We start from the raw sequence: 11,046 nt of genomic DNA, 5'->3' as shown, positions 1-11,046 counted from the left end.
GTTGTGTAGTCCAGACGAGTACTTTTTTTCAATAGACAGAACCTTGACTTAAGAATTAACTTAAGAATCTTTACCGATTTTTTTAAATGAAAATGCTTATATTACGCCCTACTGCTGTGATTTCGCTGCATGATGAAGCGATCTCTTTTCCACGTGGAAACCAAAATAGTCTTTCTGTACCAATGCCATTGAATAAGCAGAAGGAAGCAAAAATCAGTGTCCGATTCCCTGCGTGCCACTTCTGAATGGTACACTAACTGGAGTCTCCCCTTCTGGTAACTGGCGCATATTTTCAATGTTTGCAGAGTTAAGTCTGTCACACCTCCTGATTCCCACACAATTTTCCACGCTTCCCATCACATACGTTTCACAAACGGCTAATTGTAAAACTACTCCTCAATATAGAAACATACAGTGTCGCTTATATGTAGGCACGTTTTGGCCTGTTTTACCCAGCAAGTACCAAATTAATGTTTCTTTGAAAAAATCAGAACACAAGCTGTATTTATGTAATGTGTTACATTCTAAATCATATCTCTTTGTTGGCTCAACACATAGATAATGGAGCTTTATCATCACTGTGGGGAAAAGAAAAAAAAAACAAGAAATGTATCATCTTTAGGGCTTCAGTTTCTTATTTTATACTGAGGTGTCATAAAAGCACCTAAAGACTGTATTTGCAGAATTAACAGTTACATGTAGTACCTTTTAGTAAGTTAGATTTAGTACATTTTGCGGTTAACAAAATGAGAGTAAGTTATCATAACAATACAGTTATAAGAGAACATTTAAAAAAACAGGTAGATGATGCCAGTTAAAAAATGCTCCAAAATATAAAGTAGCCTTTTTTCTGAGCTCAACATTTCAGATAGGTACGTTATTCAAGTGATCTAACAAAGATTTTTTTTTCAAATATGACTTTTTTATATTAGTTTTGACCACCTTGCAGTTCGCATGAATACATACTGTACAATGCCAAAGTTTCAGCGTGTATAATTATACTATGTTTCCTATCTATTTGTTTGTAGATTCTCTACTCTAGAAAGGTCTTGAAAAAATACAGTCACAAGAGTTTGTGCAGGATACAGCAGGCAGCGGCAATTTTGGGAACAAATTAATACACTTCAGTCCGTTTCATCAGTATCTGTCGCCTTCCTTTCAAGTGCCCACTACCCGTATTTGCCCAAGCGTGGTGTTGAATGCTTCCTCAGCAGCTGTCAGCCATCCAGATGGGTAGGGTTTCTAAGCCAGGGTAGTATACGCAGCATCACCTGATCCCCTATATGCTGTATTGCCCGAATGAAAGGGAAATATATATACCTTCTCTGCAGGTTTTCAGCCATGGTGATCTCCAATACCTGTTGGTCAGTTTCATTTTATACCTCTGAGTAATTTTAATTATTGAGTCGTAAGATAAATTAGTTGAAACAGTATTCACTACTAACGACATGACACCCCACTAATGACATTTGAAAAACAATTTGGGCAAGAGCAGTAAAACCACATTTTCACAAAATTTCACTAGTAATCTTCAAAAACAGCAAGAGTTCTTTACGCATAGCTAATTTACATATCAACCCCCACCTTTCCCATTAATTTGTATGACGTCGGGTGAAAAGCCCGGTTTACTCGAGTAAAATAAACCGAGCGATCTGAAAGCATTTTACACGAGAAATTTTACTCGTGTAAATGTCTTGAGTTAAAAAAAAAAAAAACTTTCATGGAAACCCCATGAATGTTAGAGCTCCTATTTCCCATTTTGTGGGAACAGGTCCTGTTCCTAAAAGCTCTTGGGACTTTGAAACAGTAAGTATATCATTATTATCATTATTAGCACAATAATTTCTCACCAATGTCATTAAACTGAAAAAAAACCTTCTAAGAGTTACAAACTGAGTTTCGATCTTTGAATTATCATTTTGCTTTTGAAATCAACATGGATGAAAACATTTAAATGACAAACATGGTAGTGTGCCTTGAAATGAACATTAACCTCCTTTCTGTAGAATTTGTCACCAAACTTTAATGTATATTTTTAATTGCTTTAATAGGAATACACTGGTCACTGCCATTAAACCAAATCAGGATAGAGAGGCCAGTGATGTCATCAGACCTATATATATATATATATATATATATATATATATATATATATATATATATACATACACACACATATATACACTACCGGTCAAAAGTTTTTTTTTATTGAAATTTACGCAGTTTAATGTCTCAATGTACTCTGAAATTAAAGCATAGAACAAATAAACAATTGGAGATAAAAAAGAAATCATGGAATCGTTTTGTTTAACAAAATTTAATCTAAATTTTTGACTCATCAAAGTAGCCACCTTTTGCAGATATAACAGCCGAACACACTCGTGGCATTCTTTCTACAATGGAAATCAAATATTGTTCGGAAAGTTCTTCCCAACACTGTTGCAGAAGTTCCCACAAATGTGTTGCACTTGTAGGTTGCTTTGCTTTCACCCTTCTGTCCAGTTCATCCCAAACCAGCTCGATGGGGTTTAAGTCTGGAGACTGTGCTGGCCATTCCATGATTTGAAGCCTACCGTCTTGTTCTTTTCTTCTAAGGTAGTTCTGACATAGCCTGGAGGTATGTTTTGGGTCATTATCTTGCTGTAGGATGAACCCCTGACCAACTAGGCGTATACCAGAGGGTATTGCATGGCGCAGCAAAATGCTGTGGTAGCAGTTTTGGTTCAGGGTGCCACTCACTCTGTGCAAGTCGCCGACTCTGGATCCAGCAAAAGAGCCCCAGACCATCACGCTTCCTCCTCCATGTTTGACAGTTGGTGTCACACACCGAGGAACCATCCTTTCGCCTACTCGACGGCGTACAAAAACCCTGCGTGATGAACCGAAGATTTCAAATTTTGATTCATCGGTCCATAAGACCTTCTTCCAGTCTTCAGTAGTCCACTGGCGGTGCTTCATGGCCCAGGCCTCTTTTTCTTATTTTGCCATCTTAGCAATGGCTTTCTTACTGCCACTCGACCTGTCAAACCTGCAGCTCGAAGTCTTCTCTTCACAGTTGAAACTGAGACTTGCTTACTTCGACCAGTGTTAAGCTGTGCTTGAAGCTGTTGTCCTGTGAGCCGCCTATCATGCAAGCTGTTGACTCTCAGAAACTTGTCTTCTTATTCTGTTGTGGCTTTGGGTCTGCCAGACCTCTTCCTGTCAGAGTTTCCTCCAGTTTCCAAGTGCCTTTTGATGGTGTAGGAAACTGTACTCACTGACACCTTGGCTTTCTTTTCAATTTCTCTAAAGGAAAGACCTACACTTTTAAGGGTTATAATGGTCTGTCTGTCTTCCTTTGTTAATTGCCTTTTTCTCGCCATTATGAGAGCAATATACTACTTCCTGCAGTACAATACTGTCCAAATAATGCTTAAGAGGGTGTAGTAACACAGTCTGTTCCAACACTGCTTTTATACAGACAGAGGGTTTGTAAGTAATCAACAAAAGTTGGGACACCTGTAGGAATTGTTAGCATCAACTTTCAAGGCTTAATTTACTTCCACTGCTGCAGAACAGCTGTAAGCTGTTAACACATTACTTGTTCCCTGAAAAAGACCTTTTCATATAACTCTGAACTGTACATTATTTTTCAGTTTTTGGTAACCTAAACTTTTTTTTTAACCTCTGGCAGTTTACCGCTTACCTTTGTACCATTTCAGGTTATTCACTGGACTTGAACTGCTTAAATTTAATAAAAACTGGAAAAATGGGGGTGTTCTAAAACTTTTGACCGGTAGTATATATATATATATATATATATATATATATATATATATATATATATATATATATATATATATATATGTTGAACTAGTGTATAAGAAATACCTTTAATTCACAGGTATCCATAAACAATATGTACTGTTACTCTCATCACTGGTGATGAATTACCTAGATTGCTCTAGTAAAAACCCAACTGTATAAATGGGTAATTGTATGTAAAAATAATGTGATATCTTGTAATAATTGTAAGTCGCCCTGGAGAAGGGCGTCTGCTAAGAAATAAATAATAATATTCAGCCAGTGCAATTATCCCATCAGAAACATTTTGAATGACCTCCAAGTTATAGATAAGCCGATAATGTGTTTTTTTGTTTGTACAGTATATGTATTTTTACATGTTGACATGTATGTATTTCTGAATTATATATATATATATATATATATATATATATATATATATATATATATATATATATATATATATATATATATATATATATATATTTCAGGACCCTGTGACTGAGCAGAGGGAAATCCAATGTCTTATGAGAGAGTGACTGTCGGAATGGATGGCCAGTCCATGCTAAATGACAATCTTGATCTGGATGTGTCTCTCGCTTTGGGTCTTTTCTTTATACTATATTTTTGGTATTAAATATCCAAAGCAGATGAGGAAGACAATGGGCTTTTTGGAGGCATTTGTCTTCAAACTCAGTCCTTCAAAGACAGTGCCAATTTGCCTTCAAAGACTATACAATGCTGTTTCGGCCTGTGTTTAGATAATAAACACTAAATGTGATTGTTAAGGTTCTGAAAGTGTTGCAGAAATGTGTTTTAGTTTTTTTAAGTTTGTTTTTACAGTGTAGCTGGAGTTCCCTAGTAAATGTGAAGGGAAGTCTCTACTCCTAATATTTCATTTAATGAATTTATTTCATTTCATTTAAATTATTTACATATTTACATATTTTATGATTGTGTTTAATAAATGGAGCTGCATCTCTCCAATTAGGAAAAAGAAAAATGTTTTGTTGCATTTTTTATTTTATTTTACCTTACACAGAAGTTATAGTTATAGTAATTTGTGTGTTCTATTTATTACTGCTTTAATTAATTATTTCTAGTTATTACTTATTTATTTGTAAAATAACTTTGTCCAAGGTAACTTACAGAGGAGAATTGTAAAAATGAATGGTCTATCTACATAGTTAAACGTTACGGTAACAAAATAAACTACATTAATCTTTAATTTCACACAATAATGTTCTAGCAGGAGCAATATATTAAAAAAGTGATAAAAATGTCCCACTGTGAGAGCAACTATGAGAGCAACGTCTAAACAACACATCTGTCTGTTTTCTGAATAACATACCTAATGATAATGATCATGCAAGTGCTTGGAATCAAGAGGAATCCAGCTAGATTGAAGGGTCCGTATAGGAGATAAAATATGCATGGGTAAGGAAAAATGGTTTAAAAGACCCTTAGGGGTTGGGGGGGGGGGTTGGGTTGGGGGGGGGGGGGGTAGAACCTAAAATGGTTCTTCGAAGAACCAAAAAAAGGTTCCCCTATGACATCGGTGTGAAGAATATTTTATGGTTCTAGATAGAACCTTTTTTTTTCTAAGAGTGTTATGTATCTGTTTTATAACGCATATATGTTTTTTTCTTCAAAGTTTTGTCAGAACAACTTTTCGAACTCCATAGAGTTCACACAAACTGTTTTAACATTTCTAAAAATGTAAATAAAAAATCATATTTTATGTATAGTTTTTTTTATTGTATTATTTTATTATTATTTTTTAATAAACGCCTTTAAATCAGACATGTCTCATTTGTCACAATGGGAAAAATGCATGGGGTCTAATGAGAGATATGTATATTAAAAAGGTGCGTTAATTGTTTTCACTGATCTGTTATGAGTTGTACAGTACGGTACTTTGAGAGTCCCTCTGAAGGAGATTACCCCGCCCCCTCCCCTTCCCTCCTTTCCCGTCCCCCGCCCACTCCGCCCGCCCGGGCCTGCCCCGCCCCCCACCCCCCAAAAAAAACAGTACTAACAAAAGTGCCGCATTATAATCGTTTGCAAATATACTTCGTATTCACAACAGAGTACTTAGTGATTGCGTTTGGAAAACGAAGTGATACCTGGCTACTACGTTGTTGGATAGGCTACACTACAAAAACAAAGCCAGGTACATCTGACTTGGTTCGAACCACTCCAGTTCTGACGCAATTACATTTTTTTTTAACCTTGGGTCAAATTACACAATTTAATAAAAACCCGTTAGGGCTACGTGCAAATCACAAGAAACTGAAAAGCAGGCATAGGGTTCTTCTGACTCACCACAAAAAGTTCAGATAAAAACGTGGAATGCTACAGCTTCCTGTTTCGTCATCATCTCTATGAAGTTGACTTCAAACTAGTCACGAGCAGACCTGATACAGTCTTATTTTCTGCTACTTCGCCCTTCTTGGTAAATTAATCAAACTTAGCAACGCTTGGCTTGAGACTAGTTGTAAAATATACAGACCAAAAAATAGTTAAGCCAGGGCGACCTTATCTGTGACAAAAAAAAACAAACGCGTTTGTTAAAGAAACAACCGGGATAGCAGCCGCTTTTCGAAGACTGACATTTGAATGAGTGAGTGATTGAGTAGTGCTGCTTGAAAACTAACTGTCACTGTATGTGAAGATGAAGCCTGACGTAAAATTGGTACTGCTGGGGGACATGAACGTGGGAAAAACGTCTTTGTTGCACAGGTACACCGAAAGGAAGTTTACAAATACAATTAGCACAATCGGGGGCGCTTTCTTCTTGAAGCAGTGGGGACCGCATAACATTTCAATATGGGATACCGCAGGTATGTACAATTTAATAATTAATTAGACGTTAGCAATTCATCTCCTCCACCTCTCGGAGTCATATAAGTTAGTTATTTTCTTTAGCCGTATTATTGGTATTTAAAAAAAAGAAATAACATTCAGAATATAAACACTGTTGTCAACACCAACATTAAAAACCTGTTTATCGTAAAAAACAAAACAAACAAACAATTAAAACCAAAAAAAAAAACAAAAAAAACTACTGTTGTAACTAGTATTTATTGCGTGGGAGAATACATTCTTGGCCCCTAGAGGCATAATGCTCTTTTTGTGTTGTAAGGGGTTTAGTTGGTGGTTTGTGTACTGTGTGGGATACAGTTCACAACGCCCCACAGTGAGTTCGTTGCTTGTTTTACTGAATTCTTTTAAATTTTTAACCCCTAACCAGAACTCGAATGTGTGTCGTTTGTACTTTGATCAGGTTGGTTAGACATTGTGTTTATGGATATTGCTAGTGACCACACATGCAAAAAACAAACAACCTTTTTTTTATACTGTAGGTAGAAACTACAGTAATAGACCAATGCAAAAGGACCGCACATTATATCGAGTCCATGGCAGTTTTTGAATTAAGATAGGATGCCATATATATATAGAAGTAAATGACAGGTTAGACCCACTTTGATGCCTGTATAACAGATGTGAATGTGGGTTACTTTTTACTGGAAAGACACACCAAAAATTGAGCAGTGTCCATAAGAAATGTTAGGGGGATTATTTTGTCAGTCCCTCCTTGCTTGTTAATACTGTGTCTCCTGAACAATTAATTTGTTGCACAGTTCTTCACCTGGGGGTTTCAGTGCAGAGCCCATGTTGGAGGTTGTTCAAAAACTTAAATCAAAACTATCAAAGAGTAGATTTCATAGAAAGTTATTCAATTCAATTTTACACAAATGCCACCCCCCACACATTCTTGCTGAGTAAAAGGTTTCATTATATTACTACATTTTCCTAACTGTAACTATATGTAGTCCCTTACTTGTTTAATAGTTTCATGTGTTTTCTGTAGGATTCTCAATTGTTGTCTGCATGACTTGCCATGCTTACTAACTATTCCATAACTATACTTACCAAGCTTACAAACTATCCCCCACCAAACCTTGTGTGTGTGTGTGTGTATATATATCTTGCAATAGGCCTACATTGCACAAGCTGAGATTTTTCCATTTCTGATTAACACTTCTCTTGGGTTTATGCTAACGTAGACACTTTAGAGATCAGCTCAATTTCATTATACTATATTGATTAACACAAATAGTTCAATAGCTACTGTATGCAACAGAAAGCTAATTACACCAACCATCTGAACTATTTAATCTAGATGTATTGTCTTGGAATATATTGTGCTAGTATGACTTACTAAATATCCCTAAATAGATAATTGTCAGTGAGTATGGAGCATTTATTACCCAATGAAACTGCATTAGTTGTAACTAGATAACAATGACTGGCTAATATAGTTGATATGGATATCAATCTTTCTCTGCTTAAAATGAAGAGCCAAGTTTAGAAAGGACCATGTAGTTTCATTACATTTTTTTTTGTTGCTGATAGCTGTGTTACCAGCACTGTGTAGAGGTCTACTGGAAATGAAACACCAGAAAGATTACGTAACCTGTGAAAGTTTTGTTAGTAGGTCATCCCATGACCCTGTTTTGTTTTATGAGAATGGCATAGGCTGTACTGTCAGTAGTATTATTGGCAAGAGCTATGATTAATGTAGTTGCAATTTTACGTTGCTTCCTAGTGGTTTTTGTTTTGCAATAATGTGATGCCCGTAAATGTGAGTGGTTGTTAGATGTGAAATATCAGACATTAACCCTGATTTTATGGGTATTCTATCAAGGTCGGAGACCCTAACCTCTACAAGTGTCCCCCTGCAGGGCGGATTTAACCCACAGACGTCTTCTCTTTACCCCTGAAAACCGTGTGGTTTTAGAGCTCATTTTAAAACATGAACCCTGACTACAATGATTCAGCAGTATTTAGATTCCTGCAGACCTTGCTACAGGAATCTAGATATCAGAATGGGTTTGCAGGGTAAATCCTGTTGAAAGTATGCTTTTCAGATCTAATAAGAGGGAGAGAGAGAGAGGAGATGGCTCTGATTGGCTTTTAGTGGATTCAGAATTCTGGAATGGAATGTAAATGATTACAAATTGTGCCACTGATATCTCTAGATCTGCTTCAAAATAGCAAATAACATCAACTTAGGTTATATGTCTGCTTTTACAGACCTCGATTAGCACTCATTTTGGTCTACATGATACTACCAATGTTAGTGCTTACTGAAACATTGAAACCAGACATTAAAAATTGAAAAAAATAAACTAAGTCCCAAAAACGTTTATTTTGTAATTAACAAACAGCTTTCATTATTTGATTACATTTGTATTAGTAGCATTATAATGTTAAAGATACCAGTAAAATACTTTTCACAGCTTCCATAAGAAATCCCAGTTCTGTTGAATTCTCGGAGTAATTTTTTTTCAGTGGGATTACTGCTCTGGTAAAAATTGCTTGGTGTTATTCACCGTACTATATAGGGCATTATCACAATCACATGATTGCACGTGAAACAGGAAGGCTATTCAAACAGAGCTCTGTAAACAACCATATACTGTAGTCATATGTTATCCCTAGTGCACTTCATTCTAAAATAATGCGTCACTGGGATTATTAAAAGCGATCTACTGACATGTGAAGGTCATTGCATGTGATCTCAACCCAGGGTCCAAATATCACCCTTTTAAAATTCAGACTGTTTCAGATGCATTCCAAATACGCATCATTTAAAGAGTGTAACACTTCAAATTTGATTTAATTTCACTAGTTTATTCCTTTTAAAACCCAGGAAACCTCTTGAATTCAGTGTGGAAATTATTGTTTGGTTTAATTTATTGCAGGTTGCTGAAAATTTGACAATTTTAAGGGTTTTTATTAATTAATGACTTACAAAAGACAATCAAATCAACTAAAAAACTAAATATTTCTACAAATTAGTTAGTATCGTGCTGCTGCCTATTGCAACAGGAAGTATTACATGGGACTAAACCCTGACAGCTGAATTGAGTCAGACTTGGAGGCATGTGCTTCATTACTGTACAGAATGATACTGTCTGTTATTGTGCAGCTCAGCTGATAATAGATTCCCCTTCTCTTTGCCAGGGCGAGAGCAGTTCCATGGCCTGGGCTCCATGTACTGCCGCGGAGCCGATGCTGTCATTCTCACTTATGATGTCACAAATTGGCAGAGCTTAGCAGAACTGGAAGACAGGTTCTTGGCAGTGACTGACACCGCAAAGCCGGACTGTATTTTTGCCATCGTTGGAAATAAAGCAGACCTGACGGATGACTGTGCCTTGTTTAAAGAGGCAGAAGGAGATGAGAGCCCAGTTCAGACTAAGGGCAGCCCCAGACTGCGGAAGCAAGTGCACACAGAGGATGCCGTCGCGCTGTATAAAAGGATTCTGAAGTATAAAATGCTAGAGGAAAAGGACTGCCTCCCTGCAGAGAAGATGTGCTTCGAGACCAGCGCCAAAACAGGGTACAACGTCGACACACTGTTTGAAAGCTTATTTGACATGGTGGTGCCAGTGATTTTAAAGAACAGAAATGAAGGCTTCTCTCAGACTGTAGATTTGACCGAATACAATGATGGAAAAAGGACTAGGCCTGGCTGCTGTGTTTAATTAAACATGAAATAATTTATGTGGTAATGCTAGAGGTATGAGACAAGCTTTTTACTGAAAAAATGCAAAATGTACCAGTGAATTGAATTTTCTTATTTATTGTTGAAACCACATGGTCATTTGCATATTCTGTTGCTTTTATTACTGTTAAATAAGTCTACATTAATGATTGAGCCTTTTAATGTAATTCACAACTTTTATGTATGTAGTACTCGCACACAAGGTATGGTTGTAGCACTGTCATTTCATTTGCAGGCAAGGCTGTGTTAACAAGGAAAGTTAATAAAGGGGTCCTGTTTTTAGGAACTAGAGTACATTTATTACTGTATATTACTTGATGTTATAAATTAACTAGGTCCAGTTTTTGTGTTTTCAACATGTTACTATTATATGGTTGGATATTTCAGATATGTGTTTTTTTATCTTTTTTTTTTTTTTTTACTGTGAATCTATTTTGTATGTCTACTATTTGTATATTTTGTCTGTTGAAAAATATGTATTTATAGTGCACATTCCACAAGACCTGTCAATTTAAAAATAAAAAATGATACTTAATAATCAATCCATGTTTCATTTTGTGAATTTAGCAATCCAGTGATCTTGAAATTACATGAACGAGTATTTGAGCACCCAGTTAGAGTAATATTCACAAGTAACTAATTCAATATTTACTACAAACAACAAACACGCACAGTAGAGCAGTGAC

The 11,046-nt window shown here is 36.1% G+C and overlaps 1 protein-coding gene across 1 annotated transcript; it reads left to right on the top strand.

The window, feature by feature from the left end:
* Positions 1-5,890: 5,890 nt before the first annotated feature.
* Positions 5,891-10,902, top strand: LOC117406827 (ras-related protein Rab-20-like). The gene is made up of 2 exons (XM_034011152.3): positions 5,891-6,626; positions 9,817-10,902. Exons 1-2 carry the CDS (start codon positions 6,458-6,460, stop codon positions 10,338-10,340), a joined length of 693 nt encoding a protein of 230 aa, XP_033867043.1. The 5' UTR covers positions 5,891-6,457; the 3' UTR covers positions 10,341-10,902.
* Positions 10,903-11,046: the final 144 nt, after the last annotated feature.

This window comes from Acipenser ruthenus, chromosome 8 (genome assembly GCF_902713425.1).
Source record: "Acipenser ruthenus chromosome 8, fAciRut3.2 maternal haplotype, whole genome shotgun sequence".
In the NCBI taxonomy this organism is placed as follows: domain Eukaryota; kingdom Metazoa; phylum Chordata; class Actinopteri; order Acipenseriformes; family Acipenseridae; genus Acipenser; species Acipenser ruthenus.
The sequence above is the reverse complement of the archived record's forward strand: the minus strand, read 5'-3'. Positions and strand labels throughout refer to the sequence as shown.